This window comes from Telopea speciosissima, chromosome 1 (assembly GCF_018873765.1).
Source record: "Telopea speciosissima isolate NSW1024214 ecotype Mountain lineage chromosome 1, Tspe_v1, whole genome shotgun sequence".
NCBI lineage: Eukaryota > Viridiplantae > Streptophyta > Magnoliopsida > Proteales > Proteaceae > Telopea > Telopea speciosissima.
The window spans coordinates 20,001,613-20,022,436 of record NC_057916.1 but is presented as its reverse complement, the minus strand read 5'-3'; the positions used below and the strand labels follow the sequence as shown (position 1 = coordinate 20,022,436).

At 38.2% G+C, this 20,824-nt stretch overlaps 1 protein-coding gene across 1 annotated transcript in view; it reads left to right on the top strand.

The window, feature by feature from the left end:
- Positions 1-20,824, top strand: part of LOC122660161 (probable apyrase 6) — a 32,609-nt gene extending 11,785 nt beyond the window's left edge. Inside the window, exons 3-8 of the mRNA XM_043855355.1 lie at positions 1,674-1,781; positions 2,796-2,850; positions 7,556-7,732; positions 8,354-8,451; positions 12,650-12,846; positions 20,437-20,824. Of these exons, the coding sequence (XP_043711290.1) occupies positions 1,674-1,781; positions 2,796-2,850; positions 7,556-7,732; positions 8,354-8,451; positions 12,650-12,846; positions 20,437-20,704 (903 nt within the window). The 3' untranslated portion in view covers positions 20,705-20,824. The remainder of the gene's footprint in view (positions 1-1,673; positions 1,782-2,795; positions 2,851-7,555; positions 7,733-8,353; positions 8,452-12,649; positions 12,847-20,436) is intronic.

The following is a 20,824-nucleotide window of genomic DNA, read 5'->3' as shown; positions in this document are numbered from 1 at the left end:
GGTAACAAAGAGGCGACGGGAGGGAGGGTGCTAGCACTTATAGCCTTTCTGAGAGCCCGAGTACCCAAGGAATATGCATTTGAATGCCTTGGGATCAAGCTTGGAGTGGGAAGAGGAGGAGTTATGTGCAAAACAAACACACCCAAAGACCTGAGGAGGGACAGAGGAGGCTATGGAGGGATCAGGGAGAAGCCTAACAGGGGTTTTAAGGTCCTGTACACTGGAGGGAACCCTGTTGATAAGAAAAGTAGTTGTGAGAATAAGGTCTTCCGCAGAGTCGTTAACATCACTATCCTCCGCTATGGAGTTGGAACCACAACAAAGAAGCTGATATGGTGCTGAAACAAATATATAATAGAAGAAGTAACGGTGTGGAGGCTACCGCATCATTCACGAGATGGTCAAGGGGGCATAGCACAACGAACTGGACGGGCAGCAAGGTAAATGGGCGAAGTCACAGCAGCAGAGGTCCTAGAGAGGCCAAGGAAAGCATGTTAGAGGGCAAAAGGCCCTAGAGTGTCGTGGCAGTGGGGGCGGGAGGCTCCTTGCGGTGCAACAGAGGGGGTGGAGGCCCATGGTATGCATTGAACAGAGGGCTAGAGCCCTGGGAGCATCACTGTAAGAAGAGGAGCACTAAGCACCGGCGGCAGTGGTGGTGAGGCCATTGGAGAAGGGCTTTGCGGTTGAGCAGTGGTGGTAGACGGTCGCAAAGGTGGTGCGGGAGCACCAGTGGTTGGTGCATGTTTAGTCAACCGTGTTTGGCGCAGAGAGGCTGGAGCCTCAAGATCAGCGGTGGAGCTCTACTGTGGCGGTGGAGGAAAGAAAAAAACCAAAATTTTTTTTAGGGTTTTGGGGCTTTGATACCAAGTTGAATATTAGAGTATTTGGCTCGTCTCTAGAGGACAGAGGCCCACTTTATTTATAGATTGAAATAGGATAACAAATAAGGTATGCTAAGTGGAGATGACTCAGCTTCACCTTAGCACACACAAGGTACATCGAACCTGAACAGATACATTGGACCTGGACACATTACACACTCATTAACAGTTCTGTAATGGGTAGTCTGGTACCCTGGTTTCGACATTCCAGTTTTCTTTTTTCTTTTTTATTTTTTTTATAATTTTAAATTTTTGCAGTAAAGATTATTTTCCTCTTTTTTTAGTGGTTTCCTTGGGAAACATTTAGTTAACTTGCTTCTATGTTAGATTTGCTTTACAGTTAATTTCTACTTAATCACTGTCTCTTGGCAGATTCTGGTACATTGTAGCCAGGCCTAGTAACTTATTGATCCCCTTTTAGTGAACCAAAAGCTTATTATATATGCTAAATCATATATTTAGCATTTGTAGGGAGTTACATTTCAAGGAAAAAAAGGGAGAACAGAAAATGACATGAATTTGGGTAAGAGAAAAAACAAACCATTTGTAAAATCTATGATATATCAAATAAACTGATATTTTACAATATAAAGTAATATCTGCTTATAGTAGTTCCATAGGTAAATGAACTCTAATTTATTATGACAAATTCATTGATTGAGATGCACAAGATAGATTCAAATCTAAATACCATTGGGGTGTATCTAGATGTTGTGCTAACTTTTCTTGATGATGCTATTTCATTGAGATGATGTGGAATCTAGATTTTACCCAATTCACTTGTATATGCAGGTTACATTTGCTCCAAGAGAACCACCACCAATTGAATTTTCTCGAATGCTCAAAATTGCTGGAGTTACTTACAATCTCTATACCCAAAGTATGCTTCACTTTGGTCAGGTGATTCCCATGTAAAGTTATTTTTCCATTTAACTATTTCTAGCATTTGAATTTCATTTTCCTTTTCATTTTCTCAATTCTCTTCATGATATTTGAAACCGCTATGACTACTACAGAGTCTACAGACTATAATTTCTATTTGTTTTTTTTTTTCATTCAGTATATCATTGTTGGGAGGATTAGGTCAATAATTTCCTGGTTGAACAACTATTGTCTTGGAAAATGTGTTTTTATATGATGTTCTGAAACTCATCCTGTCCACAACCTATAAATGCCACCTGGTGTCAGCAACTGAGCCAAAGGGTTTTGCCTGTAAGGTTATGACTATAGGGTTATTGTAATATATATTGAGTACATTACCCTTTTCAGAGAGAATTCAAGGTGTAGCTCAGTCGTAAAACATTTATTGGATGATTATATGATGGAAGCATTCAGAACAAAGTTTTCTTATCAATGGAAAAACGTTTTACTTGTTTCCCTTTGATGTTGAATCCCTTCTATTTGTCCTTTTGGGGGGATTGTTTGATGCTGGAGTCTCTTCTTGTGCCATAATGGGGAACTCGACCCAGTGGATCCTGCAAGTGCGCTGAACTTTTTGACTTGCTGATGAAGGTACCTTGGCCCTCTTCTGTAGTTCGAGATTCCTTCCATCCACATATGATATGTTTATACCTCTTTTGGTTCGTCAAAATACATGCAAAGACAGATAGGTGCATACTTGTCCATCTTTGTGCATGTACTTGGGATTGGGAATGTTGCATGCTCGACATAGTCTGCCCGTTATCTATCAACAAAAAAAAAAAATCTGCCAGCTCAGTGAAATATCAACAAAGCATTTTTTTTAAGCATTGAATGAATGTTGTCGCTTCATTTGTTTTTTTTTGTGTTTTAATAGGTTAGACAGTTTTGCCACAACTTGCTATGAATTTTGGGTTTCTAACTCCTGTATATATGGTTCTAGTGATCAATGGGAATATCCTTAACACATTGCTTTTCACCTTTGTTTTGGTGTAGGATGGAGCTTGGGAATCGCTTCTTGAGCTGCACAATTCTAAAGTTTTGACATCATGTAAGTGCTGGGATTTTTGGTCATTCTTGTTTATTTCTAACTTGTAATTGGAACTCCTGGATATATATTCCAGTATGCCATCTACATATCTGCTAAGCCGATTAGAAATGACAAAGGTTCAACTTGAATACAACTCGAATGGACTACAAGGGATGCTACCATTAACTATCTGGAATGGACTCTGTAGGATCAAATGGCAACACCTAGGGGGGGGGGGGATGAATTGGGTGACAACGCTTTCTTGCAAAATTTAACAAACAATTAAAGTAACAGTGCAATAACAAAATGCAAGAGTAAGAGATGAGGACAATGAGAGATAGAAACGATTTTAAAGTGGTTCGGATTCACCAATCCTACGTCCACTACCCGGGCTACACAGACCCAGGATTTCCACTATCAAGGATCCCTTTCCCAATGGTAGGAATCAAGCCTTACACCTCTCAATCACAGTCCTTCGAATTGAGCACCTGGATTACACAGATCAAGGATTTCTTACCCGAGCCACACAGATTAAGGATTTCTTCCTTCGGCTGCAGAACACATCCACAAGCACCTCACTAGCTGTAGAATACATCCACAAGCTATACACAACAATATGACTTCGTACAAGTTTGAAACTGCACCAATTCAAGCTCAATGATTCTCACAAGCTATCAAGCCCTTTCTGAAGATGATATTTTTGTTTAAATTCTCAGTATTATAAGTTCAAATGACTCGAGCCTTTACATAGGCAACAAACTAGTTGTTAAACTAGCCAGAAGAGCTAATCGTGGGTTTTTTGAAAGATAGGAAATATTCAAACTATTTTGGTCTTCAAGAAAACAACTTCTTTGTCCTAGAAAAACTAGTTGTTGGAGCTCATTAACATCAATGAAGATGTTTAGAGTTGCCATTCAGTTGGTTAGAGTCCAAGTGATGCATTTAATACATTCAACTTTAGTCAAACATTACTATCGCGGAACATTAAATGTTAAGTGTGACAATTACAAGATGGTTCTGTTCTTTCATTCTATTGCTCAATCCCACAAAAAAGTATTGCTACTACTTAATGCAGGACTAACATGGGGTAATACAAAATTTAATGCAAAATATGAGAGAGATTGAAAGAGCGGAATCCATTGTGAAGTTTTGAAGAAATCATCACTAGTAAACATAGTTATCAAGGCGGTGGAGGGGTGCCTAAGCGCTTAGGCAACCAAGTGTTATTTTTTATTTTCCCTCTTTCCTAACATATTTTAGTATATTACAATGTATTATCATAAAAAATCAACACTAAGCCACATCAAACCATCAAAAGTTAACATTAAGAAACATTAAGTCATCAAAAATCCACATTAAGTCACATCTAGTCATCAAACATCAATATTAAGCCACGTCAAGTTATAACAAATCAACATATAACTAGAAGACAACAGAACTGAAGAAGCAAGCTATTGAAAGTTTGAAACAATCAAAACATAAAGTTGGTTTATACTGTTATTGGAATTGGTCATTGTCATGTTATACCTAGTCTCACATTTGGTTTATATTGTTTTTAGAAAATATGATTTTATCCATAAGTAATTAAACTGCTCTCAACTTAGAGAAATGTTATTGTTCTCTAAGAAGTTTGACAGGTTGAATGATTTTATTTTTACGTGAGACTTTTTGTATTAGGTAGACCACAAAACCACCTTTCCAACAAATTCAAGATTGCTAAAATCTGATTTCTGGTGTACGTGAATGCTGTCAAAATCGCTCTGAATGAATTTTTTTTTTTTAGATATCAGAACAAATGAATATTTTGCCATACTTTTGTTTTTTAGCAATGTTTTACCATATTAAGATTTAGGGTAAATTTTATGGACACCCCCTGCATTTAGGCTTAATTATACAGACACCCCAAAACTTTCAATATTTCAATCTTCCCCATCAAGTATAACACCGTTAACTTAAACCTTAAAAGTGTCCATTTTACCCCCATTACTTATATACATAAAATCCATTCAAATCGTGTTCTACCATTGACGACCTGAAAACTCAGGCGACCTGTATGCTACCACCGACGATCTGCAAATCCCCTCCTCTTCCACCTGCTACTGATGGAATGCTACAACTGAAGTCTGCGATACTCTGTTTTGTGAAGTTTTTTTTTGTAGTTTTTTATGGTGCAATTAATTTCCATCTGACAGACTGATCAGTCCCATGTTCTGGGGTTTTAAAGTTCAATCTACAAGGGTTCTTCAACACCAATATGGCCCTGATCCAAGCCACCGTTGCAGATTAATTTATTCTCCATAGGTCGACTGGCGGTACTCTGTTTTTGGGCAGTTTTCTTTCAGAATCGATTCTGCCCTCTTTTGGAGTTCTCTTCATCAGATCTCCTTGCTCTTCTAGGTTTTTTTACCCTCTATAGTAAGGTCCTTCAACCTCTAGTTTGGGTCCTTCTGACCCTTGGTTCTTCTTGGCATTACAAATCATCCAGATCTGAGTTTTCTGGACAGGTTTCTCTCACTGCAAGTTGTTTCTATGTTGTTTATTGCTGCTGACTTGCTCCAAAGGCTACCACTTGTTTACTTTACTATATAGTCTGGATTTAGAGAGGTTAGCACCAGTTCCCACTGTTTCATCTCATCTCTCTCTCTCTCTCTATATATATATATATATATTTATTTATTTGATAAAACGTTGATCCACAACTAGATTATGCTACTGCTACGTTCGTAGTAATTGAGTTACTGGAGGATATTTCTCTTGGAATGTAGCTTCTATCATAAATCTATATGAATTTTGTGCGATTTCCATAACCGGAAATTCATTTTTTGAAAACTTAGAATCCATTGCAGTTCTGTATGGACATTGCTGGTTACCTTCGTAGCATTAAATCTTTGCTGAGCCGTCTGATTGGAAATCACGGTCCAGACCTTCTATTACCTTTGTTTTATGGATCTGAGATCCCTCTCTCTACTTCTCCCTCTGTTGTTCCTTCTTCGGAGTATTGAAAACGATTGAGATAAGTTATTTGGGGATTTAGACATAAGGGTATTATGGCAAGGTCAATCTGTGGTAAGGGTAATTTTGCCATTTAGAAAGAGTTAACCCAATGACGTCATCACTTAATTGTAAACACCTAACGGAGTGGACTTAGTAGTAATAAATTCATAACATAAGGGGTGGTCCATGAAATATTTAAAGTTTTAGGGGTATCTGTATAATTAGGCCTAAATGCAGGGGGTGTTGTGAAATTTACCTAAGATTTATGAAATTTTTAGATTTAAGAAAACCACCAGCAGTAGAAAGTTAAAAATTTCACCTTCCGCCGAAAATCCAGTTTTTATTCTTGAACTGGGGTTTGACTTTTTATTTTTTTGGAATTTCTTTTTTTAACTATTTTTACTGGTTTCAAATAAGGGGGGTATTTGTTTATTTATGAATAATATTCTTGAATAAATGAAACATTTACTTAAATGATATTTGGTATAAATAAGAGCCAAGACGTTCAATACCACTAAGGCGGCAACCGCCTAGACACCACAAAATCCGCCTAGACGCTTAGGCGTTGCTTAAATTTGCAAATGCTTTGGGGAACAATATTTTCCCAGCTTAAAATTCTTTTCTTGTTATAGGTGATTAGATATTCTGTTCTTATATTTGGCTTTTGTAAAATAGAAATCCCATCACAAACTGATGCTTGTCTTTAGTTTTGTCATGACTCCTAGAAATCAACTTGGATTCATAATATCTTGGTCTCATTTTAAGATAACATCTAAACCAAAGCTTGCATAGATGAACACACATTTAGGTTTTGGTCTTAGGATTTATACTTTATAACTTACTTGGTGATGTCATAATGTATCTCATTGCTTTGTTTTATGGTGTACAATAACATCTAAACCAATGATAACATTCAAAAAATAATTTAAAAAATCCATTAGTTGATAATACGGTGACATGCGTAGGTCGAAACCTCACCGAGGTACACAAGGTGATGTCTTGCCCACCTAGGCGAGAGCCGTTTTCACCAAAATAAGGCAATCTATGCCTTTCCCATCCCAACATGCCTGGCCTTGGGGTCGTGACTTGTGGCGCCTTGACAAAGACACCAGAATCACGTAAGTGGGCACATTTTGACAAACTTCAACTCCCAAAAGATAAATACTTTACCTTTTAATGAATATAAAAATTGATGGCAACTTACAGAAAAAATAAAAAAAGAAAAACATAATCTAATGGTTGTAGACTTGTTGGCCTATGTGACACTTACGTGTTAATCAATACTAAGAATTGGCTAGAGGTTGTATCTATAGCAAGTGTTGCCTTCGAAGATATGACCAAAGTCCAAAAATGTACGGCCATCAGGTGGCTTTGGAAAAATAGAGCAGTTTCACTCCTTGTTTTCCTGGATTGGAGGTTCTTTTGGAGGAGATATGCGGGGGTACTTTTGGATCCCCTTTTGTTGGTTTGAAGCAGGAACGGTCAATTTCTTGTTCGGTGCTGAGGTTTTATATCACCTTTCCTGCTCCCTTCCTCTTTTTTTTTGGTAGTGATTTTGGCCGTGGTACAGGTCAGGCCTTTGGTTTTCAACTTACCTTGAGCCCTTTGGTTAACTATTGCAAACTCTTTCTGTTATTTGTGAAAATTAGTATGTATGTTCAGTGTTTTATTTTGTATTTGTTTTTGCTATTGAACATTTTCGGTTGTTGTAAAGCCTCTGTTAAATATGCAGTTTCAAGTTCTGATGAAGGAATTATAATGAATCCCTGCATTCCCAAAGGATATCCGCTAGCTTTAGATTCAACTATTGGATTGAATGCAAGCAATGAGAAACCTCTGGCATCCCACTCAGTAGGAAACTTTTCTGCATGCAGATCTGAAGTTGTGGCATTGTTACAGAAGGGAAAAGGTGACATCTCTTTCAAATCTCTCATGATGATGAGTTTTAGACAGTTCTTGCATTATTATGATTAATACTATTTTTTACCACAGTATTGCTTTGATCACTTTGTTTTAGTATGTACTGTGTAAAAAGGACATGACAGTAATATTGAATTAATGCTTTAGATTCTTTATCAAACAAGTATTTCTCTCTTTGAATGTATGTTTGTGGTTTATGTTATGTTGTTCTTGATAGAGTGATTGGAAATTTTAGCTGAACCAGTTAATGAGATCAGGTTTTTTTAAGTTGCAACTCACTGATCAAATGTGTTGTATCAAAAGTATGTAAACCACAGGTGTACAATGCAAGAGCTTTCTCCAATTTATGTTTTATGTTATATAACCAAATATAACAAAATCAGCATCCTGGTATAATGGTTGACTGGTTGGAGACAATGTTCCAGTTGATCCACTCCCTTGAACTTCTTTTGCTACATGCTGAGTCAGCATTCTTTCTATATTCTATTTGTGGGTGACACTTTTAGTTAGAAAGAGGTCTATTCCATGAGTTTTAGAATCTGTCGGGTCTTGAATTTCTATATTTTCAAAAAATTCTCCTTAATGATGATTTGTCAATATTTTTGTGCAGATAAATGCATGCATCCACCTTGTAATATAGTGTCATCATTCTTACCTCAGTTGCAGGGAAAGGCTGTTTCTCCGTTGAACTTCTTCTATACTTCAGAGGTTTGTAAATGGCAACAGCACCTGCTCAGAATTTCTCGGTTTATTTTCTCTATTTGTGCAGTCGTAGTGAACATTAAGTACCACTAGCTTGTAAGGAAGTTAAGTTCCCCCTTAAATATACTGAATACTGTATTCATGTTGACTGCATCTTGGCCCTTGGGCTATGTAATAGTAGGTGTTTGATCCTCACTTCAAAAATACAAACTGAAGGCATCTTTCTTTACACCACAAACTAATGTTTTTTTTTTTGGAAATCATGATATAATTCCATGTTAGTTCTTTATTTATTTTTTCTTATTTCGAGTTATGCAAGTTAAGCGCCAACAGCTACTCGTGTGTTAGATTTTGCTGGCCCAAAAGATCCTTCAGGCCTAAGTTGGCTGAGATGATTTGGCCACAAGCTGGTTTGGTCCAAGTGTCATCCTCAGGGTTAGGTGAAGTTACTGAATATTTTCAGCAGCTATTTTTGGGGCCTATGTTTTTTTTTGGGTAAACGGGCCTATGTGATGAATAGTGGGTTTGATGTAGAAGACAACCCTATGTATGGGCAGAAGTACCATAGGAAGAAGAAGAGTCTAGCCCATCCAAGACCAATCAGCTCGAGCCTAACCAGTCCCTAACTTTGGGACAGAATTGGACCAGCCAATTTGTCTTCATCAAGCCATTCCCTTAGCAGCTTCTCAGCAGCAGCTTGTACGCAGCTTCTCAGCAAGTATCTACTACTATTTTCTTAGCTAAGCCCTCATTATATATAGAGGCCTTATTGTAAGTTTTTGAGAGAATAGAATGAACGAAGAAAATGAAGTTTGTTTTTGCAAACCATTGTCCTGAGAAAGGCTGAGAGACCAACTGAAAGAGTTGAGGGTGAGAGGTCCATGGCTGAGACAGCCTTCTATCCCCATTACCCTTCTATCCCTCCATCTTCTCTTCTATCTTCTTTTTTATTTGCTGATTTGTTCCCTTAATCTGAAGTTTATTGATTGAGATCAAGATCCTGCCTGGGGTTAGATCATTCGTGATTTAACCTTACATTAGGGTTACCATTCAAGATGTTAGAATGCTATACACTTTCTGGATTTAAATCTTTTCCAAGCAGTATGGTCATATTATATAGACACTCCCTTTTGTGTCGATACTGGGTCTTAGGAAAGAATGAAATAGGAGAGTTTTGAGGGAAGGCAAGCTGCTAACAAGTATTTGTTCAGGTAGTCTCTTTTTTAGATTGGGCTTGTGATGTCAAGGATGCTCCATCAATTAACAGAAAAACCCTTGGCTTGAGTTAGACATGATGATACAGGCTTTTATCGTTTGTATTAAATAGTTTTCTAAGGTGTGTACATGTACGTGGACATTATTATATTATATGTCACATTATAATAATTTGGTTTATTAAGCCATGGTTAGATGACGACCTAATGCATTCAGCAGCAAAGTTTGATGTCTCGGTTTCGGACCTGGTTTTGGTCAGACCCGAACCAGGTCTGAAACCGAGACGAGATCCGAGATCTCGATTGAGTTGGTGTATTTTTGTTTTCCAGCCCCTAGTTTCAGTGGCCAGATGACCTAATTAGGTCATGAAAGTTGCTGTCCAACCTATTTTAGGCCCTATAAACATTAGGAAACCCTTAAATTTTTGAAAAAACTCACTCAATATAGTAGTTTGACTTTGGACTAATGATTGGTAGTCTATGCTGTATATATACAGTGATATGGCTTATCCATGGAACTAAATCTCGGTCGAAAGACAACTCGGTTTCGCAGCTAACCGAGACAAACCTTAGGGGAGTTAAAAAAAATACCAAGTTTTGATAATATTTCAGATATTTTGATAGTTTCGACCAGTTTTGACCAAAAAATTACCAAGTTTCGACCCAAAAATACCAAGTTTCGACCAATTTTAACCAATTTCAACCAACCCAGTTTCAGTAGTTTCGACCAGTTTTGACCAGCGCATCACAGGTCTAGTTTTACCCAAAAAATACCAGGTTTCGACCAAATTTCGGTTTCTGGCTGCTCGAAACCTACATTGGCACCAAAATCTTTATCCTTGGGCTTATCTCATACAATCTTTAGTACTAGAACATATATAATTCAAGTAAAAAACCTAAGTAAGCATTAGGAATGAAAAGACATCAAATTATAAACCATTAAATATTGCATTACTGTCAAGTTGCAATCTCCTCCAAACGATGTTGTTGTGCAGCAAATCAAGAGCCAAATGTTGTTGCTTAGCAAGAGATGCAAGCAAGATTGGGTTGTATTTGATCAAAAATTGAGGTGGAAACATATCTAAATTAAGCCCAGATTTAAAGTGACTACATAACAGCAATGGTGGAAGCAATATAAGATAAAGAAAAGAAGTGAAAATTTACCTTAAACAGGTCACTGGTTTTCTCATAGATATGTATTGCGACTATCAAGCTGCCATTTACATTGATAGTAATCCGGTCTTTCTTGAACGAACAAAATATATTGAGGTTGATTGTCACTTTATGAGTGTTGCTGTTAGAGGAAGTTGATTTCAACTTCTTTTGTCAATTTTTGTGATCAACTGGGTGATCTCTTTACTAAGGCCTTTTTTCATAATGCTTTTTCTTAAAGGCTGTTCCAATCTGGACATGGATGCTGTTTATGCTCCAGCTTGTGGGGGAGTGTTAGAAATAAGGGGTAAAATTGTCATTCCGCAGGTGTCATGCATTGTCTTGTCTCATGGTTAGATAAAATAAGTAGGGGCGGATTGGTCATTGTATTGTTTATTGCTTTATTATATAAAATATACACTGCTCAGGGTTTTGGAATTCTATTCTAACTGTGAGCCCTTCTCCTCTCTTCATTCTCTCTCTTATTCCTCCACGTTTTCTACTTGTGTGATTGTTGTGGCTTTATGCTTTGGTATTGTAAGAGTAAAGTAAACAAGAGAAGTGAACTAGTAAAGTTCGACTTCTTTCTTAATTTATTTATTTATTTTTTTGGGTACTAAATGATCCAATAAAAATGTTAGAAATAGCATTAAAAAAGAAAAAAAAAAGAAGGAAAAATCAACCGCCCAGGGAACTAGACATCTCAAGGGACCTGAGGCAATGCCTAGAGTCCTAAGGTGCCTGCCTTGTTTATTTAGAATAAGGTGGGCAACCTCCCAACCCTTGGAAACCCACGCCCGGATGTCTAGGTGCTAGCCAACACCTTGGCAACTATGCTCACTTTAGAATTACTAGACCTACAGAACAAGTAGATACCTGAACAGACTCTCATTGGAAAACTTAATAAAGAAGTATCTAATTAAATAACCAGCTGGTTTCCACCGTCAAGAACTTCTAAACGAAAATTAAACAAAATGTGTCACACCTCCCCTCCTCCCCTTGGGCTCAATACTTGGGCTATGTATTTCAGTCCATTACAATAAAAACCCAATAAAAAGTCCAAAGGCTGAAAGGTATACAAGACCCAAACCAAGTCTTCTATAGGCTTAACATAACATCTTTATGCATCTGGTCTGCATCATGATGTCCATTTCAAGATGCTCACTAAATTTGGGTCCCTTTAGACATTGCCATATGGCTGAAAGCCACTTCAGTTAGAACTCCAAGTTTCTGTGGTTGACAACTTTTTAATCTGAGAGGATATGAATTATGGTAAATTTGACACCTTATTTCAGTATAGAAAGTTTTTCATGCCATCACAATTATAAAAAAAATTAAAAGTTAGCTTATAAATAAGGCCCAATCTGCAGGATTTGTGTCCTGAGTCTCCTGACTCCCTGTAAAACTAATGGCACCGTATTCTGAAGCTTGACAAAGGGAGTGAGCAAACTTATGCTTCACTTGGACAATGTGTCAGAGACATTTTTTAGGACTTTGACATTTAGAATCATGCTTTTCTGGGGGAATGTTGACGTAACAGTGCCATACATTTGACTGCATCTTCATTGTTTTGGACCATTCATTTGATTAGCCATGCATCACATCATTTTTATTTGCAGTCTTGACTGTCTAAGAAATTAACTTTGGAAGTTTACAACTAAATGATTTCTTTTAAGCCCAATTCACGAAGTTGTTTACAGATTGTATGCTTGTGATTTGGTTTATAGGTAATTCATTCATATGGGGATGTTTAATGGGACTGCTGACAATATCCTGGCATTTTATGTTGTTTTCAAATCCATAATCTTGTTCTTTTCTCTTCCTTCAACCTTCTACAGTTTTTTGGGCTTGTTCCAAAAGCTTCACTGTCAGAATTGGAGTTGGCTGGAGTGCACTACTGTGAAGATGATTGGAGTAAACTGAAAGAAGAGCATCATGGCATTGATGAGGTGGATTTGTTGAGATATTGTTTCTCTTCTGCATTTATTGTAGCACTACTACACGACAGTCTCAGAATCCCTATGGATGATAAGAGGTAAACCTCAGTGCTCTTCTGCATTTATTTATCTTATTTAAAAGTAATCAACTTCTATTAAAAGGAAAAAGACAGAAAAACTACAAGAAGGAAAATGAGAAATGCAAGAAATATGAAAAACACTGGATTTCAACCCAGTGACGAACTGTCCTGACCACTCTAGTCTGAATCCATGACCAGGTAGGTCCCAAGTACTTTTGTTTCCTAAAACAATCAACCTGGCCAGGTCATCCATAAATGAGCTACAATATCTTGGTCTCCAAATAAACAATGTGTTCAATGAGGAAGGATAGAGTCTTGCTCCCTAAACGGGCTCCAGCTTCCATGTAATTGACCCCTCTGCTGACTAAAAAATATAAGTACATTCATTTAAAAAAAAAAATTTATATGAGTCAACCTGTATAGGTGAAGACATTTGTTGCATACTTTACCACCAGACCTCCCAAAGCTGAATCCAAGCATCAGTCCATTCTTGAATTTTGTGTGTGATAACTACCCCAAACCCTTCATTATACTCTTCCAGCTCCTGTTGTGCTATTGCAACCTGTTGGTTGCGGGTTCAAAACTTAGAAACAGCCTCTCCTGCGAGCAGGGGGTAAGGCTGCTTGCATTTGCCCCTCCCAGACCCTGCAGTAGTGGGAGCCTCGTGGACTGGGTTGCTCTCTTTTTTTTTAATACTCCTCCAGCTCCTAGACCATAAGATAAAGACATTTTATGAGGGTCCCCCCCCCCCCCCAAAAAAAAAAAAAAAAAAAAAAGGTCAGCAAAAGATTAAAAGGATGTACAAGAATTTTAATATCCTGGAATTCCAAGACAAGGAATATACAAAGAATGTCAAATCATTCCACCTATGGCATGGCCATCAGCAGAAGCGAAAAAAACAAACAAAAAATTGACACCAGGGGACCACCCTCGACTAGACCAGCAGAACCTTAGAGCCAATACAAAGTTGAGCAGTTTCCCGTACTGCTAAAATTGAGCAAAATTAATGTACATCAATGTTCAAACTGGAAACGAGGTCTTTCTTGGCTATCCCATAATATCTCATCTCGAACAAAACTAGGACTGGTGCTCCAAGTGAAACAAGTCCACAGACAAGCACTTTTCTTGGCTAGTACATCTGCCACAGTGTTTGTTTCTCTATAACAAGGAGAGATTCTCCATGACATAGATTCGAGAAATGGTTTGAAGCATGCCTGTTTTTTTGAAACCTCCAAGGGATAGAAGAATTAATTACACTAGCAACCATTGCCTACGAGTCACTTTCTATCCAAATTTGAGAAATGTCTTTTTCTTTCACCAACTCCAAACCAAGGAAAACAAGCAGAGAATTCCGCAAAATAGTTTGTAGTTATGCCCAGGAAGGATGAGAAGCTACCAGTTGGAGCACCTCTAGAATTTCTTAGGTTAGGGGAAGGGTTCTCTGAACCACCAGTATAGCCTATGCCCCCTCTCATTGAGTTCTTTTTTTTTTTTTTTTTTTGAAGAGAGAATAAAAATAATAGAGAATTCCATGTGAGAAGGGGTAGGCTACGCTGTTGGTTCAGAAACACTTTTGCCTTTGTATTGATAGCGGAAAATTTTGGAAAACAGAGCGAAAATAGAAGAGAGCATACCTGTTTATCTGTAGGTAAAGCTTGCTGAACCTTGATGAAACTGTGGCTTGCTATTAGCATGGGAAGAGAACAAAGGAAAAATAAATAGAGGAAAAAAGCGAGAGCAGAAAGAATTCTTGTGCCGGGGGGGGGGGGGGGAGAGAAGAGAGAAAAGAGGTTAGAGTTTATCTGTCAAATCATATATGTTGGTCATTGGATAGGAGGTTACAGCTGTATATACAGACACAGAATTATAAATTGTAATAGAACTCTTCCTAACCACTTCTATCTATAAAAAGGGCGTACCTAGTGCACCAGGCTCCTGCCACTACGGGGTCTGGGGAGGGTCATAATGTACACAGCCTTACCCCTGCTTCGTGGAGAGGCTGTGATGCAGATTTATCACCAAACTGGGCTTCTTTGCTTAGGAATAAGTTTAGGGTTGGGTTATAGACATGTTGGCCCTTTGATCCCATGGGTTTCCAATGTAATAGGTCACTTTTATGGACCTAAAGTATGGGTAATAGGGTTGCATACGGAATTAGCTGTTTTAATTCCGCACTTAATTTTAGTTTATGTAATTAGTGGTCATGTGATCACTTAAGTGATGATTTGACTTGGTTAAGTGGTCATGTGACTATTTAATTGTTTTGTAATTTGGGCTGGATTAGGACTCTATAAGTCCAGCCATGTTTTGAGTCTATTTCCTTTAGTATTTCAGTTTCCTAGTCAGTTTAAGTTACCTAATAGGTTAAGGATTGAGTTAAGCCTTTCCTTTTTAATGTAGGAGTCTATTTTTGAGTCTTTTATATAAGGTTGTAAGGGGGCAAACATTGAACACGAATTTTGTTATTAATGAAAAGTTTTTTTGCTGCTCTTCTTCTCCATTAAAGATTTTTGTCTTGTGTTTGATCAAGGCTGGTGGGGTCGGTGTTTGATCCGATTGACACTTTGCAGTGGGAAGCCCGGGTGATTCGCTTGAAGCAATCGATGTTCGATCCGATTGACATCTTGCGGTGTGAAGCCCGGGTGGTTCGTTCAAGCTCTCTTTGTTCTTCATTGCTGCTACATTCAAGTTCTAGTTCAAGTTCTGGTTTTTCTTTAAGGATCTTCAATCAAACAAGCTTCTGTTCAAGTATTTCTTCAACAACAGTAAGTTTGAATCATCTCTAACCTTAGCCATTCTTCTTCTAATCATCTAAGCAACCAAACCCTAGAATCCCTCCATCTCTAAACCTTTTCCCACATCCCATTCACTGCCCAGACCATTCCAGCCATCAAAACAGCCCCATATTTGGATCGAATGCTCCTCTACCCCCTTGGAGAACTCGATCCAAGTTGCAGCCCTAATTGACCATTCAAACCCTAGAAACCCCACTCACATCTCTTTCTCAAAACCCTAACCGTAGACTTCTACCTTGCTGCCAATTCTAGTTAGCAGTCCTAGACCTATTAAACCTTAATAAGACCTTCACTGGAAGACCTTCACTGGAAGATTCCCCTATATCAACTTACCCTAACTCTACCATCAAACCCTAACCCTAATTTGACCAAAATCACCTTTTTTGACCTAACCGAACTACCTGTTCAGTTCAGATCCTGGTTATTGGTTCCTAGTTTGATTATTCAAACCTAGGACTACATTAGGCTGTTTCCAGAGACTCAAACCCGTAACCACTTCTATCTATAAACTTTTTAATGTACTACTTATAACAAACTGACCCATATGACTATTATAGACCCCACAACAATTAGACTCTTTGTTAAACGATAAAACTCATGTATCCCCCATAGACCTGAATTTCTACATTATAATTGAGCAGACTGCAATTAAATCCCATAAAAATAAAAGTTCATTCTTACACCAAAACAGGGGTTATTCTTGGCCTGTGTCTGCATTACTCCCAAAGCAACTAAGCCCAAATCATTAAGAAATGAAAACAAGTTTCTAGGATACCAAGCATTTACCCAAAATACACTTTCTGCATGCATAACAGCTCTTTCATTTATGTTAGGAGGAAGCCAAATGTTGCCCCATATTCCACAACATAATAGTATTTTTATTCAACTAGCTATGGTTTGGTTTGACGACAGTTGTAAGGCAAGGATCTTTGCACCTCACCCCTATCTGAGTTCAGCTAGAGGTGGATTCGACATAGGATTATGGAGAAACATTCTCTGCGTGGGACGCAGGGGCCACGCCCAGACACATTGGGGGGGGGGGCGAAAATGATCGCTGTGCCCCCATAAATAGCAGAAATCCCACCTCCCAATGTGCCTAGCGCGGGCTGTCATTGGCTGCTGCGCATGGCGTGGCCCCTGCGTCCCACGCAGAGAACACTCCCCCTAGGATTATATAACTAACTAAATCGCGTATCTCCATCCCATATAGTATGGGAAACTGGAAAAAAAAAATTTGACTCTCGAAGAAATGTGTCTCAGAAAGACTGCCTGCCTTTGCATTACTTGTCTACTAATTTACCCTTCTTAAACTGGACATTTTGACGAGTTATGATTCTATGCACTTTCATCTTCTGTACATCATATGATGTGGTTTGACCATTTTTACTTTGTATGACTAATTATTCCTCATTCTTAGCATATATTGTAGACTATTATAGTTGATTTTTTTTTTAACTCTTTTTTAGACTCTGGTGGAATTTTCTTGCTTATTTAATTTATATGACATGATTCTTCTGTACTTGCACGGTATGGATCTCAGGTTGTTTTTTTTTTTCTTTTTTCTCTCTTGTGGCTTTGGAGCATAGTTGTCAAGATGACTTAATGTAGTCCTAGATAGATGAGAGATCTACTAGGAACCAAGTAAACCAGGACCTTTCAATCTGCTGGCCGATTGGGGCAGAATTGAGGATTTAGGTTAGAATTAGGTTAGGTTTAAGGTAATGGGGTTGGATTTTATTTGGTAAAGCTAGGCAGGTTTTTAGAAGTCTAATGAACTAGGTTTGATGATGTTTGAGTGAGATTTTAAAAATTAGAAAATTAGGGTTTCGGGTTTTGGGTTTTGGTGAAGATGAGGTTGAAGGTTTTTAGGGTTTAGGATGGGAATTCAGGGATGGGCTTTGGGTCGAGTGCTAGAGGCAGTAAGGGGGTAGTTCGGTTGTAATATGGGAGGGTTTTGATGGCTAGATATGTCTAGACAGGTTATTAGGGTTTTGGGTTTTAATGGAGGTTGAGAGGGATTAGGGTTTAGATGAGGGAGTTGGCCTAGGGTTAGGATCGAGTGTAGGGAATGAGGTGAGGGTACTGTGGTTACAATTTGAATGAAATCTGATGATGGAATTTAGCTGGACAGATCAATGAATGTCTGGGGTTTATATGGATTGATGGGTTTAATGGGGGATGAAAATAGGGATCGATGGCTAGGGTTAGAGGATTAGGAGAAGAAGGATAATGGCTAACAATGACAGTAACTTACTCGGAATTTGCAGACCTTCAATGGCAGCAGCTTGAAGATAGGGTCTCCCGATCTACAAGATGTAAGGAGATCAGAAGAAGATCCTCCCGGTCTACAAGACGCAAGGAGTCAACTGGAGATCCACCAGTCCCTTCACCTTGATATTACTCACTAGGCAAACTCTCAAAGGAGCAAAGCAGCAGCAACAATAGCAGCAAGCAGAAACGATTTTTTTTTAAAGTCTGAATTGTGGGGGAGCCTCCCACGATTTTATTTATTTATAATCTGGCCAAAGGCCTAAAACATATTCAGCTTAGGAATTGAAATCCTAAAGCTGGAATCCTATTACAAAAACAATTCACTCCCCTTTTTAAATCGTGGAGGGGGTGGGACACTTAATTTAAAAGCTAAAATCTTAAAAGATTCCCTAACTACCAATAGGAAATAAGCACCTAACAACCAATAGGAATTAATCACTTAAATTGAACCATGGTCTGAACCGGTTCAATTTAAGTTTACAATCAAACTGGAAAAAAAACTTAGTATGGGAAATAACTAAGGCTGAAATAAACTAAGTATGGAAATAAACTAAGGCTCCAAACACTAGGCCCTAATCATAGGGCTGCTTGGATCTGCATCATGACTAGGCGGCCGAAGGCATTGGAGGGGTGACAAGGTGCCTGTCTAGGCTAGGCACCATAGGCATGCAGTATCTGTAATATAGCAATGATAACTTTATATAATCATGCTTATATGCAACATAGAAGCCTTATCAATGCAATATACATAATGAGGGTAGTAGTGACCTAATATTTGGATAATGGCCATTAGTAGTGACCTAATATGAGGAAATCAACATAATAAACAAAGCATAGGATATAAATAAGCATATTCATCAGAAAACAAAGTAATAAACATAAATTAACATAAATTCATAAAGTATCGAAAAAACTGATATAATAAAAGGCATATTGTAACAAGCCCACAAGGCGACACCTAGCCGTCCAAGGCGGTCGCCTTCTTGCATTAAACAAGGCTCGTTGTCGCCCTGGATCCAAGAAGGCACCTGGATGCCTGGGCTGCGCCTAGATGACACCTTGACAACTGTTTTGGAGTATTTTAATTCACTCTCTTTTGAGAATCTTTTACTGTGGCATCCATTTCTTTTTCATTCCCTTAGCTTGACCCTTTCCCTTTCCTATCTAGTTCTCTGTTTATCTTCCCATGGTTTCTTGGAGGCTTGCTTCTGTCTTTCGCTTTCTCTTCACATTTCTGCTTCCCCACTCAGCTGACTCTGTTCTCACCCCTAATATACATTGCATGCTTTATTCTCTTTGAATGTATCAGTCTTCCTTTTTCCTTCATATATGCTTTTGTCTCACGGGATCGTGTTGGTTTTGCACCCCATGCATAATAGAAAGGTACTAAACTTAAAACACTAACCAAAAAGCATACGTAAATGAAATAAAAGCTATGGTCTGTTACCCACTCCCATCAAGCCAATTGAACCAGTGGCGTTGCATGTGAGCACAAAATGGGTGGCTCAACCTCATAGCGCATTTTTCTCACTTATCAATACTGCAGTCAGTAAATTACAAAAATAATATTTCTCCTAGCAGAAAAGGGATTCAACCAGCAATAGATATGAAATCTATGATCCAAATCATTTAGATATTCAGGTATGATATTAAATCTGAATTGAACTGAAGCAAGAGATATGGATGAGAATCACAGAGAGCTCCTGATAGGAGACAAAGATACCCAATTAAACAGATTTTATTTTTCAGATTCTAATGCACTCGCAGAGAACAATTGGAATTTAAAAACACAAAAAGTTTAAAATTTAACCAGTGAGATGGGTGAGGACTCGTGTATAACATGGACCCACCGTTGCCAGGCAAAGTTTGCCTTGTGGTAAGAAAAGCATGACCTCACCACAAAAGTCCAAATCACAAACAGTTATGACATTTACATTCTTCATGATTGAAAATAAAAACACTGTTCTCCCAAAACATGTGAAGAGAGGCCCAACCTGATTATTCTTCCTTTAAATTCTGACCTATCCGGTTTACCCACTTAAAATGGGCAATTTACGTTATCCCTTAAGTAGACTCCTAAATAAAAGAAAACTACAAATAAGCTCCCCTCTCCCCCCTTTAACAGAGGACTCCACTACACTCATATGGTACTCCCAAAGTTGAAAGCTACATCAGATTTGATGATTTGTAAGATCAAACACCAATTGAAATCCAAGAGCAATGTTTCTGTTTTGTACCTGGACTGTATGCTACAATATTCTGTTAGCAAGATTTGAATGTTCAGCACACAATTGCTTCACTCAAGTCACCTAGACACTGAAACCACTTGTGTTTTGGTGGTGTCTTTTATTAGTGTATATTAAAACACCATTGCACATACATCCTTGTGATCAAACCTACTTTGCTTGGCCTTTGCCCAGGCTTCAAAACACTGGATAAAATCCTATGGGTACTTCATCAATATAATTTATATGGGACATGTAGATGAGGACATGATCTCACTTTTTCAAAATCAAATGAGGGAAAACATCTTTGTTTGCAGGATTGGGTTTGCAAACGAGGCTGGCAGTAGTCCCTTTGACTGGACTTTAGGAGCTTTCATACTCCAGACAGTGGAGCCTCTTGAATCGGAACCAGAAAACCTGGGCCACATTGTTGGGAATGACACGGTCACATATCTCTCGCTTTTTGCCATTCTCTTCTTGGCAGCTATTGCTGCATTCTATGTATCGAAATGGAGGAAACCTCAACTGAAGACAGTTTATGACCTGGAGAAAGGGCATTACATTATCACCCGTGTACCCAGGTGATTTTTTCATTTCATTTTTAAGAATTTGTAAATTTATTTATAATGGCAATGGCAAAAATAGTCTTCGAGGTAACTGAAGGAAAGGGAGAGAATGGGCCAGAGCAATGAGATGGAAATTCTT